This window comes from Borostomias antarcticus, assembly GCF_949987555.1.
Source record: "Borostomias antarcticus genome assembly, chromosome: 14".
NCBI classification, from domain to species: Eukaryota; Metazoa; Chordata; class Actinopteri; order Stomiiformes; family Stomiidae; genus Borostomias; species Borostomias antarcticus.
Window position 1 is genome coordinate 27,097,426 of NC_140247.1, and position 22,735 is coordinate 27,120,160.

Genomic DNA, 22,735 nt, shown 5'->3' on the forward strand with positions numbered 1-22,735 from the left:
CAAGGCGGTGAACTACGCAGATGGAGCACTGTCATTCATAGAGTGTGGCAACGCCATGGAGAGAGATCCGCTGGAAGCCAAGTCTCCTTACACCATGTACTCCGAGACCGTGGAACTAATCAGGTACTATCTGTACCCTAACCCTAACAGTCACCTCCACCTGTCCCCCCTCATGCAAACCAACACACACACACACACACACACACACACACACACACACACACACACACTGTAGATAGTCCAGTCCAGCAGTCCCAGTTTCCCTCTGTAGAAAATGTGTATTATTATAGCCTCGCGGTGACTCCATCCCTCACAAGTCAAGCAATTAGCAGCATTTTATTATTGGCTGCCAAGATGAGAATAGATGGAGCCTGTAGCCCATTCTGTCGTCCGGGGATTCACACTCGACTGATTGAAATCTTTTCTTCAGAAAGCGATTAAACCCCATCAAAACACCACCGTGCACGCTCGTTCTCTGGACGCGCTCTGGGGTTTTATGAACACTCAATCACGTCGTTTTCTTTGCCGCGTGAAATGAAATGTCTGAAGTCAAAGTTGTTTTTGTTTTTTTAAAGAAAAGAGATGGAGCAAATGGGGTTTGTGAATTTGTGTTCTTTTGTCCGTTCTCGTTCTTTAAAGGTACGCCATGAGGTTAAAGAACTTCACGGGTCACTCAGCCACCGTCGCCGAGAAGAAATTAGCCGTGTTGTGGTGAGTTTCTCTCTGGGTGTGTTTTTATCTAAGGCTCCATTTCCTGTGTGACAGAAGGGTGAAGGAGAGCTGTTACCGGGTTGATAGATGTGATGATGGAGGGGCTGGCCTGCCGTGCGTGCGTGCGTGCGTGCGTGCGTGCGTGCGTGCGTGCGTGCGTGCGTGCGTGCGTGCGTGCGTGTGTTTGTGTCCTACGTTATGTGTGTGGGCTCGGGCTGATTTCAATCAAATCCAATTGGATTCTAAATCAGTTATCTGACAAATCTGACGCCTTTAGCTCCAAAGCCGTTTAAATCTCCTATCAACCATCACTGCTCTGACAATCAGATCGGATGTATCTTGAAGGGAGCTTTAAAACACTGTAAAGCACTTCATCGGCTTGGAGTGGATCATTATTCTGCTATTTCATGAAGCTATTAGGGGATAATGACAGATTTCCTCTCAGCATTAGAGTAGCAGGCATGTTCAGCCCATCACAGACACAGAAAGAGAGGGCTGTCATTAGAAAGGTTGTATTAGTTACACGGCTGTCAGAGGTTATAATACAGTATATGACGAAAGTGGAAATGTCACGAACTGGAGAGATGAGTCAGTTTGTCGACACTTTGGGCACCTTTGAGTGTTTTATTTTGAGCAAAAGAGATTCAGGGGCGAATTCTCAAATGGATTGCGCTGGACGCTAATAGCGCCATTAATTGCGTGTCATTTGCGCCTGCTATGCGCTCTGTCTTAAGGACCTATTCATAAAAGACATTGCGCTAATGATATTCTAGCGCAAACACGCCCATACAGTGATGCAGATGAGGGCAGATTGCCCCTGACATGGCAGTACAGTTGGCCTGAGGAGCAGATGAGGGCAGATGTCCATAAGACCTTTTTCCATAAGATTAGCGAAGCGAATCAACTCTCACTAATCCACCACTAGCAAGCGTATTAAATTAGCGCATCAAAATCGGCATTCAATCTAAGTCATTCTTTTTCCATCAACTATGTCACAGTAGGCCTAACTTTGAGTTATTATCTTTTTGATGGAAAAAGGGCTATAATTGCAAATTATTTCTCATTATGCTTTGCTGTTTCTGCAACAAAATAAAGTTGGCGAATTCCACCTTTGTGACCAAAAATACAATAGGTCATTAGGCCTACGACCAAACATTAAATGAAAAGTATCCATGGCCATGACACCCTTTATAAATTCGCTTCACTTACCACCAACTCTCTGAAGATAATTTCACTACAACTGTGTGGCAAATTGCGCCGATCTTTGTGAATTGGACTGTTTTTGAAGTGAGGCTCATTTGCATAGAAAGGGGTCCATTTTCCGCCAAATGTAGGCATATGACTTAATTTAAACACCCGCAAATATATTACTTAATTTAAACACCCGCAAATAGCACAGGTGCACAGAGATGCTAGTATCATGGCAACGCAGTTAGCATGGTATTTCACCCTTGTGAATAGCAAGGTTTATTTTGGCCATCCCTTAGTGAATTGGCCCCTCAGAGCGGTAGTTGGTCTGCGTTAGCCACGTCTGCATCATTCTTGCTAACAACAGAACACTCAAGGTCCCTCCAAAAAACCACAAGGGGCTCCATCTGTGCACATTCTGCAGCGCCGGTATTCACTTTCATTCTGTAAATGGAGCTACTATTCCAAGTCAGACAGGGCATGTGGGCTGTCATACATAGAAATAGGGTCATATCACTGTCATGAACAGTCAAACAGCTTTCACACGTTTGGTACAGCAGAACAGAACGTTGTGTTCTGTCTCTCAGCCCGAGCTGTGCTGATGAGGGGAGCGTAGGAGGAGTGACACCATGAAATGTGTGTTTCCTGTGTTGGTAGAGTGTGTTCACCAATCACCGGGGATTAAGTCGACACAGACAGACATGATCCTTGAATATATATGGCCTCATGATAGGATGATGGGTTAGGGTTAGGGTTAGCATGATTATGCATAATCTTTATGAGAGAATATTTGATTAACTATGAAATATCTTCAACAGAGGTATATTACATTAATGCTAAACTATGATTACAATTTTAATACTCAATGGAATTTTTTATGGCACTGTGCTTGTACAGAAACGACAACACACATAGAAAGTGATGCCATCTTGTTACTAAAATCCAGATATGTATTGTATTGTGTAAGATCCATCATGTCCCCACCATGTTCTTTATTCCACAGCAATCGTTGTTTATCCCTGCTGTACCTGAGAATGTTCAAGCTGAAGAAGGACCATGCAGTCAAATACTCTCGTTCCCTCATGGAGTATTTTAAGGTAACACCGCCGATACCACCAGCTCTGTGTCTAAAGAAAGTTCTGGAGATGAGTGTGATTATTTTGTTTAATTGAACAGGCTGGGGTAAACTCTTTGCCAGATTTCTGTGCATTGCTGAAAAGAGGGACTGCCAAACACGCAAAGCCAATTAATATTTATAAATTGAATTTAGATTTGTTTGAATTGAATTTGCTTATTCATTTTGTATGCAGTTATTAAAACCCATTCATCTTTTTTGCCATTTCTATGCAAATAAAGTATATCAATTATATACTTACATTGTTAGCACGGAAGCTTGTTTAGGTTAATTATCCCGTGTCATTACTGCATAGAAAGCTGTTTGCATGGCGCTGACAGATTGTCCACACTGTGTGTTGGTTTGACAGTGACTGCCAAATGCTACATGCTAACAAAACCCTGTGTGTTCCTGCTCCAGAACTCTGCGAAAAGTTCCCAAGCACCTTCACCCTGGGGAGCCAATGGGAAGTGAGTATACGTTTAATCCCTGTCATGTGTCACCAGTGTTGCGCCACACTCTTTATGAAACGGGTTTGATGTTTAGTGGATTGAGTTCAAGTCAATTCGATTTTATTTATTTCACAGAAGGAAAATTCCCAGTAGGAATCCACTCCCGAATGATAAAGAAAATATACAGTAACACTATATGATGTACAGTAACACCTTATCTCCCTGTAGCCTCCTTATTACACTAGGACACTATGTGTTCCAACTGTGGGTCTAGACAGTGTGTGTGTGTGTGGGGGGGGGGTATGTGTGTGCATATGCGTGTGCGTGCGTGCGTGTGTGTGTGTGTGTGTGTGTTTGGCAGCCTGCCATGCTCTTCCTCCTGCCTGTCTGGTGAATGGCCAGGGTTAGCTCCTCCTCGTTCCTCATAGCCTCAGCCCGGTCCAGGCCTGCTGTTCAGACGTGTGAGAGGCTGTCAAAAACAATTAGCCTCACATCCACGGCTCCTCCAGCCGGTTACAGCCGCCCCTATGATCACAGTAGCCCTCCGTAGCCCCGTCCGAGCCCCCCTCGCTCTCAGGCCTCCTCTGGGCCCTCTACAGCCACGTCTAAACCCACAGCGGGACCGGAGTCCCACATCCCGCCCTGCCGAGCAAGTTCCCCCTACTGGCTGGGGCACTGATTACAACGGCCTCCTGCTGCCCCCGGGCTCCTCCAGGGCCTCCGCCAGCCTCACAGCCCCCCCGGGCTCCAGAATCCCCCCTTCACCTCTTCCAGCACGGCTCCCCTGCCTGATTAACACCGCCCCCCTACTGTACCTCCTCTCTCTCTCTCCGGCCTCCTTCCTTCTGTTTGTTTGTTCTCTCCTTGACAATCATCAATCTCTCTCTCTCTCTCTCTCTCTCTCTCTCTCTCTCTCTTCTTTTTTTTTTTTAAATTTCGTTTCTCGCTCTATTTTTTCTTTCCTGGAGGGCTTGTTTATTTGGGTAAATCTCCATCAGAGAGAGGGAGAGAGAGAGAGAGAGAGAGAGAGAGAAAGAGAGAGAGAGTGAGAAAGAGAGAAAGAGAGAGAGAGAGAGAGAGTGAGAAAGAGAGAGATTGCGAAAGAGAGAGTGAGAAAGAGAGTGGGAGAGAGAAAGAGAGTGAGAAAGAGAGAGAGCGAGAGAGGGGGAGAGGGGGAGGAAGAAAGGGGTGTTGACAGGGAACATAATTTAACTTTGCGGGGCAGGCGAAGCGCCGCTCGGTGAATTAAAGGACCCGAGCGCCTGATAGTTTGGGCCTGCCACTAACACTCTGATGAATATGTCCGTTGATTGATGGCTGAGGGGTGCTGACAGAGAATCAGGCCAGAGTTGTCAACCCTCCAGTGTGCTGTTGCTCACAGTCCTGGTGAGAATGAGTAATGAGGACTGATGAGGGGGGTTTAGCTCAGCCCCCCCCCCCCCCCTCAATCTAAATGAAGTGAAAAATTGTGGACTGCTCCTTTATCGTGCACTGTGTCTCAGGTTACACTTTTACTGTATCCCCCTCTAGTTCGCTGCCCTTCAGGGCCTAACCTTTCACCTTTGACCTCTGTCCTCCTCCGCTGTATGATATTTGTTTCAGGAGTAACGGCACCCCGTCGCCCCTCTCTCTGAGCCCCTCCCCCGTCGGTTCCGTCTGCAGCAGCGTGGCGTCGGGCCCGGCGGGCTCCGCCCCCTCCGGCAACGTGGCCATCCCCCAGAGGATCCACCACATGGCTGCCAGCCACGTCAACATCACCAACAACATCCTGCGCAGCTATGAACACTGGGATACCGCCGAGAGGCTGGCCACGGAGAGTCAAGGTAGGGTGTGTGTGTGTGTGTGTGTGTGTGTGTGTGTGTGTGCATGTGTGTGACTTCAGCTTCAGAAGCAGAGAGTTTGTCCATTAGCAGCCTGTCTGACCCCTCTTGCACCTTTCCTCTCTCTGTCCTCACTCATAATGACCTGCGCCAGACAGCTCACACACACACACACACACACACACACACACACTGACTCACTCACTCACTCACTCACTCACTCACTCATAATGACCTGCGCCAGACTGCGTTAGCAGGAACACTGTAGTTAGGACTCTACTGCCGAGTCCAGGTGGCCCACTCACACCCATGAAGCTGGGCAGCTCACACACACACACACACACACACTGACTCACTCACTCACTCACTCACTCACTCACTCACTCACTCACACAAACAAAGGCACACACACACAACAGCACACACACACACACACACACAATGGCAGCTGTTGTGGCCAGTGCCAAGCCTTAACAGTCCCCCGTGGTCAACGTGTGTTTATTATGGGCCAGGAGGGGAATGGACTCAGAACGGCTTGAACGTGACCCGTTAAATGATGATATCATCGAGCCCCATCAGTATGTCGCTGACGCAGACGCAGGCAGGCGCACACATTCACACACACACACACACACAAACAAACATCTTTATTGGTCACGCAGTGCAACACACACACATCACACGGTGTTGAAGGCAGCAACACCAAAACACAAACAGACACACACATGTGTGAATGACTGGAGCGTCCCCACACGCAGTTCTTCATTCACTTCATCATTTTCTCTCTCTCTCCCTCCCACACACACACACACACAAAAATACACACACACTCACTCGCACTCCATCTCTCTTTTTTTTCCGCTCACTTGCACACAAACTCTGATTTAGATTCCGATTGAGATTTATTTCACTCTAGACCACAATTGTGGCGTACAACATACATCAGAAACATCAGTGCCGTGGTACACAACCAGAAAAAGGAATATACAACTTAAGAAAAGGAAAAACACGTCTCTCTCGTGCGCGCTCTCATCCTCTTGTCTCTGTCTCTGTTTCTTTCCGAAGAGTTCTTCGAGGAGCTGGACTTGGCGATGGAGCCCCTGAGCCAGCAGAGCAGCATGACTGAACTGGTCCGCTACGTCAAACAGGGACTGCACTGGCTCAGGATAGACGCCCACCTTTTATAGGCCTGGGACCGGGGACCGGGGGGACTCGGACTAAGGTTGGGTCTGCGGTCGGGGACTAGGACTGGGACCCGGAACCTGGGGCCCGGGCTGCCGTTTGGGACTGCGGCTTGACCCGGAACGGGGACTCGTCCTGAGGCACGGCACCGCATGAACACCCCGCCGCACCCCTCTCCTCCATCGCTACCTCCACCAGCATCTCTCTACAGCGCCAACACCACTCTGAACACCGGACCCCCTCCCCCCCAGGAACCCACCCAACAGCTGCCCCCCCCATACCCAGCCAGCCAGATCCCCCCCCCCCCCCTTACCCTGCAATCCAGCACCCCCCCATCTTTGCAGTCATCCAAGACCCCCCAGTCTTCTTCATTGTCGCCGTTCAGGTGTGTCTATCCTGATGTCCTGATGAGGGTCCTAGGAGAAGGGGATCACATGTGACCCATTCCACCTGTTGAGATCAATAACGCCAGCTTTCCAACCACACGCGTCCCTGGCGGGGGGCGGGGGGGCGGGTGACCACCAACGCCACCGCAACCACACACTGAGCACTGGCAACTCAAAAGCAACTGCTTCGGAAGGATCTTTGAAGCACGATGGAAGCGTCTCTCCGAGCGGTGTCCCCAAGCGGTCCCTCCGACGTCTCTTGTAACTGCTGTGGTGTGTGTGGATCACTACTCCTTTGATATTAAATGTTGGCGGGCTCGGTTGTGCATGTCCACATGGAGAACACATGATCCATAGTTAATGACAGCTGAAACGCCATCGCTGTTCTGTGCATAGTTGTACATCTGATTGTCAGTGTATTTTGAAATTGGCCTCATGATTGAACAAGATGTCTTATACTGTACACACAGTGATCTCTTGGAGGGTGCGTGGTCGTTTTGTTTGTAATTATTGTCATGTAAATGTGAGAGTATTGGAGGCTGTGTGTGTTTGTGTGTGTGTGTGTGTGTGTGTGTCAGAGACGCTTAAGGAGAGAACCCTCTCAGAGTGTATGTGTGACTCTCTACATTGCACAGTCCTTGTTTGTTTAAGTCCACCATTTTACCATTGCTGAATGTGTATGAGAGACAGTGAGGATATGTGTGAAATGTGATTTTCACTATGACTATACAAAGTGCCTCTGTATCCAGTGGAAATTATTAAGAGTCTATATTTAAGAACAAGAATGAATCTAAATGATTTTTCCATACCATATTGGTATATTAGATTTTTTTCGTAAAACCACGATTTATTCATGTACTTTTTACTGGCAATTATGATACCAGGTTTGGCTTTAAAATTGCAAATGTGTGACTTACTTGTATCAAATTTCTAATCGTCGCTGTTTTGATGATGGTGAATACGGGATGTTCTGAAATGTTTAACGTGACCTAAGATTACAACTTCAAACCACTCTGCAATATCCGTAGCTAAGACTTATTTTGTTGGGAAAACAGAACAGAAATGCACTTAATGCACATTCAGTGTTTCCTGGTTATTGATCAAAATCGCCTTTAAGAAGTTTGGAGTTTCTATCTAATGATTTAAAGTCATCAGACCAATTAAGTGTTTTGGAACGTCCCTGAGAACAGAATGAACAAATATCTGACTAAAACAAAACATTGAACTGGATTGTAAGAATCACTTGATGTTTGACCCATTTATCGTTTTTACATGTAATGTTATTAGTCGGTGTTGTTTTTTGGAACTGTGCTGTAATACATGCTTATTGTAATCTCTCCAATTATCCTGATGAAATTCCAGATCTATTTTGATAGCAGAAAGCTGTCGGACTCTACACTATGTGGCACTAGCAATATTCACACAAGTCCAATCTAAAGGAAGTGGGGAAAAGGTGAATGTGACCTGATGAGATGAAACTGAGCTTGTCCATGCTGCGTATCTTATTAACATCTTTGTTTTTATTTAATTGTTTGTGACCACTGCAGTATTTCAAAATCATGAAACTTGATTGGAGGAAAATGGAAGTGTATATTGTTTTTATGTAAATGATCACTTGCTGTCCTCTAGTCCAAAACTGCCAGTAGCCTTGTCTCCCCCAGCTGTGTGTGTGTGTGTGTGTGTGTGTGTGTGTGTGTGTGTGTGTGTGTGTGAACATTAGGTGTATCTTCATAGACACGTGGTTCCTTTTGGCAGCTTGTCACCACCAGGTAGCCTGTCTATTGGCTTGGTAAAACAAAGATGTCACCACCATAGATTATTTGACTCAAATTGGCTTCATATCATTGCACTGCTGCAGCAAATACTAATAGTTTATCGATGTATAGACGCCTATGTTACTCAACAGTGGAAATTGATAATAGTTAAAAGTGGATACTAGAGGATTTTACATGAATTAGCTTTGAACAATTCTAGAGAAAGCGTTTGGAAAAACATCATTGTATTCAGTGCAGTGAAAACAATCCAGAAAGGAGAACATGTAATAGATTCAGAATGCTACTGGTCTCTGGTCTCTAACCCTAACCCTAACCCTAACCCTAACCCTAGCCCAGGGTTGATCTATCAGGCCCAGGGTTGATCTATCAGGGTTTATCTATCAGAAAGGAGAACATGTAATAGATTCAGAATGCTACTGGTCTGGGAGCCCAGGGTTGATCTTTCATTATCAGCCTCTAGCTACCAAACAGCTGAATCAATAACAGGTATGCCCTCATGCAGAGCTAATGTTCAAAGGATGTTTTTCCTCCGTTCTGTGTAATTATCTCCACAAACAAATGGCTCAGGGTCGTCTTTAAGGCAGACTGCCTGCCGAAAGGGTCGTCGCTTCATCTCTGCTCTCCACTCCCCCATTTTACACTTCTGCGCATTAATCAGACATACCATCAACACAACAACGCTGTGTTAAAATATGTGTTACAAAATAGATTTGTATCATGTTCCGGAGTTTATCCAGTCTGTGGTGGGAGAATTGATCTTGTCTGGAGTGAGACAGACGCTACACAGCCTTTAGCTCGGCCGCTCTGCCCTGTATTGGCTCACTGGACAGGAAGGAGTTGAGCCTCCGCTGAAAAGAGGCGTGTGATTTATTAGTGGTGAGTGTTGCCGCTACGCTCCTCCACATGTCATGAGGGGGGAGGGTCTCATGCTCTATCTCATCATTCCGCCGTGGTTAAGACAAGTATTAGGACAAATGATCTCATATGAAAGATTGCCCCAGCTGGACACGTCCAACCCCAAGACCCCCCCCCCCCCCCCCCCCCCCGTTAATGAAACGCTGTAAATAACCGTCTGTTAACACACATATACACACAACGCTACATGGCGGTCAATTACAGACCTTACGACTCCACGCTGATTCATAGGCCTATACAGATGCTAATTAACTACAGCTAGCACACTGGTGCAGGCAGCGCATTTGTTTGTGTTTTGTGTGAAATGAATGAGCGGTGAATGAATACTGGTGGAAGATTAGGGATGATTCGCACCTCTTGTCACTGGGACATCATAGATATGTTAAGTAAACTCTGTGAGAGCTTATTACAGTAAGTAACACTAGACTTATCTATCTGCTGAGCCTGAGTTTACCAACGGCTGTTGTTCTGCAAATTGGAAGTCAACACTTGGCGGAACGTAGATGGGACACCAGGCGGAACGTAGGTGGGACACCAGGCGGAACGTAGGTGGGACATCAGGCGGAACGTAGGTGGGACATCAGGCGGAACGTAGGCGGGACATCAGGCGGAACGTAGGCGGGACACCAGGCGGAACGTAGTTGGGACACCAGGCGGAACGTAGTTGGGACATCAGGCGGAACGTAGTTGGGACATCAGGCGGAACGTAGTTGGGACATCAGGCGGAACGTAGGCGGGACATCAGGCGGAACGTAGGCGGGACACCAGGCGGAACGTAGGCGGGACACCAGGCGGAACGTAGGCAGGACACCAGGCGGAACGTAGGCGGAACACCAGGCGGAACGTAGGTGGGACATCAGGCGGAACGTAGTTGGGACATCAGGCGGAACGTAGGCAGGACACCAGGCGGAACGTAGGCGGAACACCAGGCGGAACGTAGGTGGGACATCAGGCGGAACGTAGGTGGGACATCAGGCGGAACGTAGGCGGGACATCAGGCGGAACGTAGTTGGGACATCAGGCGGAACGTAGGCAGGACACCAGGCGGAACGTAGGCGGAACACCAGGCGGAACGTAGGTGGGACATCAGGCGGAACGTAGTTGGGACATCAGGCGGAACGTAGGTGGGACATCAGGCGAAACGTAGGTGGGACACTAGGCAGAGCGTTACTTAATCATGAACCTGCTCACCCCCCATCGTCAGCTTGTGTGTTCAAACTAATGTTAGTAAACGTTAAGAAAATGCAGAACACTTAAAATTCATGAATCTTCTATTTGTTTATAATGTACAGAATGGGGGGACGCTGCGTAGTATGTGTTCTCCAGACCAGGGTCAAGTACTATTTTACAACTTGAAGTGCATTTCATTTAGTTAAGCCAGTAGGCTGCAGTGAAAGTACTGGAGAAATGCAAACGTCTCTGGTAAATCAAATGCACCATCAAATGCAATCAGTGTTCTTTCAAATGCCTCCATGTATTTGATCTGTGTATTTGACACAGGTGTGCTCTGTGCTCTGGAGAGGTGTACTGTAGAACCATAATGGAAATACATTCTGACAGAGCCAAAGCTGGACTCAAATTCATCTATACAGTAGTGATACGGTAGCTAAATCTGTACATAATGGCTGTGAACACATACAGTACAGTACAGCATCCATGAGACATGTATGGTACTGACTTCAGCTTACTGCAAAACTGTGACATCTCACCATCTCTGACCTTCCACCTCTATCAGTGGGTCCTGTGTGCACCCCCCCCCCACCCCCCTTTCCCAAAATCCTAATCACAACAATTGGCTTTGAGGTAATCTCTGATCTAATGTGACTGCATGGGTACAAGCATGTGCTCCACAGCTGATACCTGTACAGTCATCAGACCAGTGGTTTTAATGAAGAGGGAAGGATGTTTGTGAAGACTATTCAGGCAGGGGACAGCTCCCCTACTCCTTCCTTTGTGACGTCTGTGACCTCCGTGTGTCTTGAGTCCTTCCTGGGTCACCCAGTGTGACTTGTCTCCATATCCTCTCCACAAACTTCCCTTTTGTGAAGAGATATTAGAAGATTATTAAAGCAGTGAACCGTTTCAGTCAACTATGGTAAATAAGTGTAGATACAGGAAAAAGGCATTTACTAAACGTGACTGTGCTTCCGATACTGTAAAACAGAAAAACAGTGATTTACCTATTTACCAAATGGTGTCAACATTTGGAGGGAAATAATCTGTTTTTGTTACAACTATACAGTATTTCTGAAAGTGTTATAGAGCCAGTCTGAGGTATTACAGTGCTACGGCTGGCCAAATATATTGTGGACGAAATCTTTCATAGAGCGATTTCCAAAGATCGATCTCCATTGTTGGAGCCTTAGAACTGCTACAATGCTTTTTCAGAAATTGTACAATCATGATCCGTTCTAGCAAGGATTCAGTCAGACACATTTTAAAACTGTGAAAATCTGCATTGTAATATGAATAGAAATTGTTTGCAGTGTTCAAAAAGCAATGAATCAATTTGTAAAAATAAATAAATAATCAAAAGCAACGCTGACAGGCCTACATTAGCCAGATCATGACAGACAGGTCCCTGAACTCCCGGCTTTCTGCTCCCTACCTGATCCATTCCATTCATACCTGTCATCCCTACGAGACCTGATCCATGGATTCTCATTCATACCTGTCATCCCTACGAGGGCTCGGATGACGCTGTAGCATCAGGAAAGAGCAGGGTCAGCATTCCCAGTAAGCAGCCTCTTCTCCCTCCAACAGCTTTGTCGACACATTTTAAAGATGGACAATGTTGTAAACAGAAAAATACAAAGACATGCAGACGAAGGATGTCTAACAGTAGTTGGGGCATGCTGTAGTTTTTTTTTTGTTGGGTTCCTTTTCTTTCCCACCGAGCAGGGTAACTGTTATGCTATGGATTTATGAACGTATCGATGTAAAGATTCATGATGAATACATTGATGTATCAAAGAATCTTCCTGCCTGGTTAGCATTGTATTTCAAATGTGTTGCACAAGTTCTGCCATTTTTTTATTCTTGTTATTTTTTGCCTATTGTATGGTTATTTTATAATAAAATTGTTATATGTAATGATCAAAAATTGAAATGATAGTTCTGTTGTTTTTAAATGTTTAATGTCTCTGTATAAAATGGAATAAATGGTACGAACCAGTGTAACTGCTCCTCTCTCACTCTTACTGTACTTACTGTACAGTGCCGTATCCTGATTCTTCTAGTATTTTCTGAACCATTGCTGCATGCTTATTATATTTATATATGTCATCTTGGTCTAAAGGTCTAATGGTAAACACTGTGGATACTGGGGACCAAACCCTCCCTAACACACACACACACACACACACACACACACACACACACACACACACACATTTTAAGGGCCCCTTATATGATGAAGTCTTGTAATCACAGGCATTAGACGCTTCCATCCGAGTGAGCCTGTGGTCACTGCTCCTCATAACAACCCTCCTTATGGAACTAATGGCCCCTTATTTATTCATCACAGGAACCATTTGCATGCTCCAGCACACCTTATTAATTTATGAAGTTCCCCAAGCATTGGAAGGCAATGTGTGTGTGCGCGCGTGTCTGTGCGTGCATGAGGGGCTGTGTGTGTATGTTCCTACATGTGTGTGTGTGTCACTGTCCTCAAACTGCTCTTAATGACAGTCTTTCTCTCTGGGACAGCTCAGCTCAGGTGGGAACCTGCTAAATAATTCCCCCCTTTTTGATATGAGGAGAGCTTTTTATTTACCATCGCCCAGCTCCTCCTGGCAGACAGCCAGCTCACTGACAGCTAAGATTTATAGATTTAATTGCCTAAGGTAACCATGCAATAAAATCATCTCTAAGATAGATTCGCCTGGCATGGCTCGCCATCAAGGTAATTTTTCAACTTCTGCAGCTCCAATGTCTGCAGGTTACCGACGCAAATTGATAAGTCAAAGCATCTCATTAATGGAGTGACTCTAACCATTTGTGAAGTTAAATGAGGGATCCTTTCCTTGGGAAGCTAAGGAGGGACTTGTTACATGTTAAATGGCAGGTTATGTACTTATGCAGTGCTCAATACAAATGTGTGATATACAGTTAAATACACAGATCAAACACTTGAAAGTATTTTAGGTGTATTTGATTTACCTTAGCCTTTGAGAGTGTTCATTTGGCTTCTGTGGATTTATTCCTCAGGTTTAGCATACTGTATGTTTTGACTGAATTTGCAAATATTGTTCGACCCTGGTCTGATAAATAGCTGTTTTAAAGATGTAGTGGAGGTGGTTTGGAGCCATTATTCCAGTGATTAGGTAGACTTGCTTAAAACCCCAAACATTGCCGTAGAATCACAAAGAGATCCTCTTGGTCTAATGGCAGTCACTTGGGTGACTTGAGATACTTTTTTTACGCAAAGAGACACTAGTGTTGAACATCACCTACATATATTCACACATTGGACCGCCCCAAAATTGCACCCCACCACCCTCCCTTTTCCCGGTGGGAATGTCGGGATTTTCCCCAGGCTGACATTTCACTGCCCTGTAGAAGCCGCGCTCGTCAGCGAACGTCGCCAGGAAGTGTTACCATGTGGCCCGTGTGACAGTTAGCCTGTCAGCAGCGCGAGGCGTCTTCATACATCACAGTGCTGCTGTGGTAACGACCAGCCTCGGATATGGCGCTGGCCTGGTTTTTATCACCCTCCTCTCCTTTTGACAAAAAACAGCTTTCTGCTCTAACGTCACTCTGACACACACGCACAAGCACACGCACACACACACACACACACGCACACGCATGCACACATACACACACACACACATACAGTACCAGAAATCACAACCACCATATGTGACAGTATGTGCAGAGGCTTCATGGGGTTGTAATAATAATTTATCCCCGCCCCCCCCCTGCGCAGCACGAGTGGCAGATTGGGAGGAAGCAGATGATGTACGAGCCATCGCTAGTTATTTATTGGCCAAACTGTTCCAGATGTGGAGACATCATTTATCTCTAGTCCAATCAAACCTGCCGTCCGGCCTCTGCTTTGACCCCTCCCGGCTGCAGCCCCCCCCCCCACACACACACACACGAAACACACAAACCCTGTAGGTACATGCATGTATCACATTACAACTTGCAGTAGGCCTATATTTGACATTCAAAATGTACAAAGTTGTTTGTTTTTTGACACATGCAACACAAGCCGTAAGTTCTGGCCCTGCCTGAACCTTCTGACGGTCATCATGCCACTTGATAGCAGTATTGGAAAAGACATTTCAATATCGAATGGACTAGAGTAGAGCAGTTTACAAATTGAAGTAATGCAAGTGACCTCAACAACCCGTGTGTTTTCTCTCAGGCTTGGGGCTGTAGCGTCGGAGAGGGAGGGGGGGGGGGTGACTGTTGCCCTGTGTTACTCAACAGTGCTACACTGCTTCTGGTACTGTGGCTGTGTGCTGGTGATTGATAGACCCGTGTCAACATGAAAGGCAGGCTGATAGACAGCTGGTGAGCTGTAAGGGAGGTCTGGCTAGGGGGCAAACATGCAGACAGACAGACACACAGACAGACATGCAGACACACAGACAGACATGCAGACAGACAGACACACAGACAGACATGCAGACAGACAGACATGCAGACAGACAGACACACAGACAGACATGCAGACAGACAGACATGCAGACAGACAGACAGACAGACAGACAGACAGACAGACATGCAGACAGACAGACAGACAGACAGACAGACAGACAGACAGACAGACAGACAGACAGACACACAGACAGACAGACAGACATGCAGACAGACAGACAGACAGACAGACAGACAGACAGACAGACAGACAGACAGACAGACAGACAGACAGACAGGGAAACACATGAGAACGCAGACAGGCAAGCAGGCAGGCATGGACACAGACAGACAGACGGACGAGGAGACTGGCAGTCGGGTAGAAAGACAAAGACAGGCCAGCAGGTACAGACAGACAGGCCAGCAGGTACAGACAGATAGGCAGATTTGATTCTTGATTGAATCAGGCCAGGTCCAGCCTGGCTTATGTGCGTGGCTGGCTTGTTTCTGTGCAGGACTGGTAGGACGAAAGCTAGTCATGCCACTGAAATAGCTGTGTTGTCAGGTGTTGGTTCAAGTGTTCGAGTGTGCAGTGGTGCAGAGTCAGTTGTCTATTGTATAGCATAGTCAAATATACGGGACACTTGTTTTGGCTGTCTGGCACAATATGGTTAGCTACATTAGCTATCCAGCATTAGCTAGTCACGAGACAGTCCCAGTCAGCTGACGTAGCATAGCTTTAGATGACAACAAGTTTGCTTGCTGTGAATAGTTTAGCTACGTACGTTGGTAGACAAGGGTTGAGGATGTCGTATATTTGGGACGCATCTTCTTCTTGTGAAACAGAACTTCAAGAAGGCCAAAATCGTTGAATCATCAATTTATTGAGCACACGTCTAACAGGGCCAGAACTAAGGCAATACTCAGGTTCACAAGGTGGGACCGAGTTTATATGTCCTGGCTTCAGGCCAGGTCTCACATGACAACACAAACAAACAAATCTGCATACGAATGTTCATTAACACAGATCTGATCAACTAGTCTTGTAATTGGTCAATGGGTCACTGAGCTCTGCCCCCCTCAGACATGGGGCTATTTTGGGTTCTTCCTGTGTCCTCCTAAGATCACGTTACAACTGTAGGCTACTCACTTCAGACTCAGGGACAAAGGAATGTATACTCAGGACAGGTAACCCACATGTTAAACTACTTAAGCTAACACAATTCCTACTAAAGTAAAGTTTATTCATTATTCTTAATAAATTGATTACTACATGAGAGTAATACAAATGTATTGATGTAATACAGTATAATACAGTATAAAAATATACTACAAGGACAAGGACTAGCTAGCTTGTAGTAGCTAACCTTAGAAAAGTGCAGAGTATCTCCGACTCCCTGGGCCTTGAGTTAGCTAGCTATCATTAGGCTTCAATTCCTGAACTTAGCTTAGCGTGCAAGTTCTGGGTTACTTCTCTGTTTACTTCAGATATTACTCTACATTTCAACTACATTCCAGTGAAACCAGGTAGTCAAAATAACTTAGGCCTACCTGATATAAAATGGGCACCGCAAACGCAGGCATTTCTGATGATGTCCTCAGTCCAGTCCTTACGCTTAATGGCTTGTAGCCACAGGCGACTCCGGTTCCTCTGAAAAGGCCGGTTTCCACTTGAAACGAATAAAGTTTGAATCCACTAGAGTGCCGATTTGTACACCCGTAGACGCAACAGCCAGACATCTTGATGGTATATAAAATACTAGTCTTTGCACTAAAATACTGCTCTTTACTGCTCCTTGCTCTGAATTTGTGTCTCCCCCTGCTACTGTTTCAAGAATGCGCAAGCATACTTGTGCTGACGTAGGCTGTAAAAGGGTCTATAATAAACAAATATGACCCACGCTCGTTTATTTATGGGCGGTGGCTCTACCACATAAATTCAATAACTAACATAGAATCGCCAGGTAACCATATTTTTACATAGCTTCTATAACATCTAGTGACAAAGTACTGTCAAGGTTTGAACCCACAACATTCAGTTTGAGCTTTGAACTCCCTAACCACCAAGCCATTAAATATCTGGGAAACCTGACATGTCATAGGTCTTTTGATGTTTTGGGACCACTGCCTCTTGTGGTAGCAACATAGAACTGCAGGTCAACAACCCGACAGAGGCACGGACATAGGGACAACCCGACATTCGTTCTCTCTGGTGCGGGCTTACGCCTCGCACAAAAAAAGAAAACGTCCTCCAAAGAAAACTGCCATGGAACATCAAAACCCTTGCTCAAGCTGAAGGATTTATTTTTGTTTGCCTGGGAAATTATTCCAACATAAACACATTCTGGCATTTCACTGAGAACTGAAAAAGAATCATTTGGGGATAATTTTCCCCCTTTGTTCTACAAACACAAATAAAGAAAACAACTGTGTTGCTTCTGGCCAAAGTCAATAGTCTTTTTCTGTCAGACCAAGAGAGAGTGCTCAGACGGGGCCTGAGAAAATCAGTGTCTGCCACCACAGCTCTTGCCTCTACTCAAATTCAGTGGGAAAGGCGCAAGCCCTGAAAACCCATGTCTACATCAGAGATCTCTGAGGTGGGGGTCCTGGACTCTGAAACTCATCTCGGAAACCGAGAGCTGAGCTGAGAGATGATTGGACAAGAGTGTCTCCCTGTGGCTCCCGGTGTAAGGAGCATACAGTAATGACCAGGCAGCTAGCTACATGTAGATAGCCAGCTAGTGCTTCCATGTCTTTGTTCTCACTGACAACCTCACACTCTCTAACAACTCCAGGGACCCCCCCCCCCCTCCACCAATACACACAGCCTGTTACAACGCTGCCATGGCAACAGCACCACCAGAGTGTACCCTGTGTGTCTGTGATGAAACATGGGGCTACACTTTAGTCAACAGGTGTAATCAATTTGGATGTTTGCAGCGTTCTGAAACCACAGCATACTGTATGCAGTATACAAATTTTTCTAGATTTTTGACCAATGAAAGTTTAACAGAATGACCCAGAAAAACAACTTGTCTGACTCTCGGAAGATTCATATTATGACGTTGCGAGTGTCAACCGATGGGACCTTGAACGGCCATGGTCAAGGTGTTCTCTGCAAAACTCAAATGAAAGCTGAATTTCTTTGAGCTAATGTGAAGCGGAGGATAGGACGGCCTCTCCTTGATCAAAGAGTCATCCTCAACTGCAGCGGGAAAAATGGTCTCACAGTAGGCTGACTAGACAGAACGTCATTTCACACACTCCTGACAGTAGGCCTACACTATGTATGGCACATCTCTCCTCTGGGTGTCTGTGTGTGTGTGCATGTGTATGTATGTGTGTGTGTGTGTGTGTGTGCATTTGTGTGTGTGTCTGTGTGTGTGCGTGCATGCGTGGGTGTATCTGTCTGTCAGTCTGCCTTACATGTCTGTGTCTGTCCAGTTGGCTATGGCTGTCTGTCTGCATGTTTATTTATATATGTATATGTGTGTACAGTACAGTGTGTGTGTGTGAGTGTGTGTGTGTGTGTGTGTGTGTGTGTGTGTGTGCACGCGTTGCTTCTTTCTTCCCTCAGGGGGATGCGGCAGGACAAAATGACGACTCAGACCCCCCCCCCCCCCCCGCCCCCCCCCCGAGGGAAAAAAACGATTAATCTGACGCTGCAATCTTCTTCTGAGAGCCCCAGATGATCCAGGGCCGGGGGGGTTGTTGGTGGGGATCCTGGTCGGGCCGTGTAATGGAAACAAATGAAGAAGCATGAGAGCTGAGACAAACCCGTATCACTCTCTGCCTGGGCCCTCGCCAGGCTCACAGCGCCTTGATGTGGCTAATCAATCTTGCGCGAGAAGCAGAGACACTGCCGGCGTCACACACACTAGCACACGCATTCACACACACACACACACACACACACACACACACACACACACACACACACACACACACACACACACACATTACCCTCCTCCACCCATGACAGAATTGCCATGCCATTCACGATTAGTCTCATGCAAACATTTCAGACCCTCCTCTCCTCATGTCTCTCCCTTCCTTCACCTCTGCCACTGTTCATCAAACACACGCACACACGTACACACACAACGCACAACTTCATACAGTAAATCTGTGTTCATGTGTATTTCTTTTTGAAAACATAAATACTTATTTGAGTAGAATACTTATCTACAGTGCATCTCTCTGAGAGATCTCTCTTTATACCTATAAGTCAGTGTGTAATGGAAATACCTCAGTGCAGGTTTTATTGAATTCGGTTCTGTGAAACGTTATTATTATTAGCAGTAGTAGTAGTCTCTAAAACTTAATTCACTCACCCATAATTATCATCTTAACCCCTCAGAAGTACTTTCCTGATAAAGACCATGATTATTTGAGGCACTTAATTAGTCAAATCCCCTGGAAGGAGGAATAATGAAATTTCAAATATCTCCTTTATTCCCCTCAACCTAACGATGAGTGCTCTTGTCTTGCCAGTGTTACTCACATCTTCAGACAATGAGAGACAAGTAGCGTCTCACCCCTCTCACACAAACAGATATGGCTTTCTGAGGCGTTGCCATGGAAACGCCTCATCTCTTCACCGTTCTGTAGCTAGTTTAGGGAGACAGATGCGCGCGCGCGTGCGTGTGTGTGTGTGTGTGTGTAGCAAGGAGAGTCAATATTCTCTGCTGCTCTCTACAGAAGGCTGTCTGACCTGCTACCTTCGCCTCCACTTCCCCCTCAAGGCAAGAATTTTCAAACGGTTTATCATCCAGAGATGGAGAGATACGGGAGTACAGCACCCGTGTGTGTGTGTGTGTGTGTTTGTGTGTGTGTGTGTGCGTGCATATGTGTGTGTGTGCTATGTGTCTCAGGCATTGGATCCAGACTGAAGGCCCCTTTCATACATAAAGGAACAGTATTCAAGTACACAATATATGTATTAATTTGGAACACACACACACACACACATACACGCAGTGAAACCTCATAATTTGAAGCCGCCTCTCCATTGACGAATTATATTGCAGAAACAACAGCTCAGAGCGTCGTCTCAAAGCTGGGCTCAAAAGTTTCTCACTCTGCCAGTAAATGCTTCATGTGCATGTAGGGAGCCTGAGCAGCTCATTACGCTCTCTATCTCTCTCTCTCTATCTCTCTCTCTCTCCCTCTCTCTCTATCTCTCTCTCTCCCTCTCTCTCTCTCCCTCTCGCTCCCTCTCTCTCTCTCCCTCTCTCTCCCTCCTCTCTCTCCCTCTCTCTATCTCTCTCGCTCCCTCTGTCTCTCTCCCTCTCTTTCTCTCTCTCTCTCTCTCCCTCCATCGCTCGCTCTCCCTCCCACTCACTCTCACCCTCCCTTCCCATTTCCTCTCTCTCTCTCTCCCTCTATCTCTCTCTCTTTCTAAGCCAGAGGCGTAATGGCTCTGGGAGGTTGGTGTGTTGGGGGTAGGGGGTAGGGGGTAGGGGGCAGGGCCCCCGCTAGGCGTGCTGCCGTACAGCAGAGCAGAGCCAGTCATCATGGGAGGCGACGCTGCAGGATGATTACACTCCCCAGCCGGGCCCCTGGGGGCCCCCCCCCTAATGCTGCTCATTTAGCAGGCCCTAATGAAACTGCACTCGCAACGCTCTCTCACACACACACACACATACATACACACACACACACACATGGACATTCCCCTGAATACTCACACACACAAACACACACATGCCCCTGAATATTCACACACAAACACATACATACACACACACACACACACACACACACTCTCACACACTCTAGACCCACTCAGGCACATCCTGAAAGATGTAGAGATTACTGTATTTGTGTAAGTTATTGATGGTGTGTGTGTGTGTGTGTGTGTGTGTGTGTGTGTGTGGGGGAGTGTGTGTCTGTCTTCACCTGCTGAGGAAGTGACAGCTAGTAATTAGAGGACAGTAAATGGCTGAGGAACTGGAGGGAATGATTGACATGCCAGTCTCTACACCAGGGAGAGATGGCACACACAGAACTACACTAGCCTACGTGTATGTGTGTGTCTGTGCGTGTGTGTGTGCGGGCGCATTCATGCGTGTGTAGGTGTGTTTGTGCGTGTGTGTGTGTGTGTGATTGACAGGCTAGCTCCTAACACCGGGAAGACGAGACGGACGGCCCACACACACAGGAGTACCACCAGCCTCCAGCCAATCTCCAAACAACAACATGTCAGACATACACTCGTACACTCTGGAGGCACCATGGCAGCAGGACTGAAGTGTGTGTGTGTGTGTGTGTGTGTGTGTGTGCAGGCGTGGGTGAGGGTGTGCTTGCATGCCCAACTAAGCATTCATTGATAATTGCAAGACTGTGCATACAGCGTGTCATATAGAACACAATACACATTAATTACGACTCACTGCTTGTTAGAAATAATCTAATTTGCCACAAGGAATACTGCCCAGATAGCAGTGATCTAAATTAGTCAGTAGCTCAATATATACTGATTCAGTGATCCAGCCTGGAGAACACATTAGAATATAAAAATTATATCAGAGGTTTCTCCTCTGACTCAAAAAAACATGAACAAAAATGTCGAAGCAATCACTTCCCCTCACAAGTACAAGAAAAATGCAGCCTGCATGAGGCCAACGTCACTTAGTATGAATACTGCACGAGTTTAATAGAAATGTAAAAAGTGTGGGGCTACAAAAATATTCAAGAGACTTTTTGTTTGAATCTCAAATTATTTCCTTTTCTTTGTCCTCAAACTATCCACATTTTTGGACATCAACTAAAACAGGGAGAATGTTGCTGCTTCAGGCATGAGACTGACTAGCCATACAGCACTGTATGTCTTAACCCTGAACAGTCACTGCTAACTAACGCCAGGAGGCTTTTCGGACGAGCTTTGATGAAGAAGAGATAAAAGCAGAATGATGAAGAAACTAAAAACCGTCCCCCCCAGCTCTGAGGGATTCCAAATTACACAAATCGAATGAACAGTAATTAGTACATCCCTTTAAAAGATTTTTAAAAAATCTTTGATGTGCAAATTAAATATGTATAAAGAGCAGAGATCCTCTCATCGCTTGTCGGAGACGGGCCTTTGATAGAAAGGTTGGAAAATCCTGGATTGGGTTTTAATTTCACTCGGTTTGAAGAAAACAGTTTCCGTTGCTCCACTTCGGAAGCAGGGCCATGTAGAAGGCCTACCCCTGCCTCGAAGTCAAGTACAAAAAGAGCTCTTAACTGCCACCGTATTGTTTTATAAATCAACTGGGCCTAAGGGACAAGCGTTGACCCCTTCCATCTCCACGCCATTACATTCAGATACTCCAGCACCCGTGGAAGCGATTGTTTTTTTCCGGAGGTCATTTGCATTTTTATTGCTTGAGGTGGCGATGATCGCACCGGCACGGTGGGAGGGAGGTATAGCGATGAGGGACAGGAGGACATAATCATGTTGTAAATTGCTGTGTTTTGTCTGAGATGAGGCGAGACGTGTGTGACCCCAGACACTGGAGAACCTGCCGATCGACCTGCTTTCTAGAAACCTTTTAAGGTTCTGGTCGAACTACAATCTTCTGAGTGGCCTCAGCTGCTGTAGAGTGGTCTGATTGAGTGA

The 22,735-nt window shown here is 46.3% G+C and overlaps 1 protein-coding gene across 1 annotated transcript in view; it reads left to right on the top strand.

The window, feature by feature from the left end:
- Nucleotides 1-6,472, top strand: part of aff2 (AF4/FMR2 family, member 2) — a gene marked incomplete at both ends in the record, with an annotated part of 45,499 nt that extends 39,027 nt beyond the window's left edge. The window contains 6 exons of the mRNA XM_084448672.1: nt 1-123; nt 640-711; nt 2,903-2,996; nt 3,434-3,483; nt 5,068-5,288; nt 6,351-6,472. The exon at nt 1-123 is cut by the window's left edge and continues 14 nt beyond it. Of these exons, the coding sequence (XP_084304798.1) occupies nt 1-123; nt 640-711; nt 2,903-2,996; nt 3,434-3,483; nt 5,068-5,288; nt 6,351-6,472 (682 nt within the window). The remainder of the gene's footprint in view (nt 124-639; nt 712-2,902; nt 2,997-3,433; nt 3,484-5,067; nt 5,289-6,350) is intronic.
- Between the last annotated feature and the right edge of the window lie 16,263 nt (nt 6,473-22,735).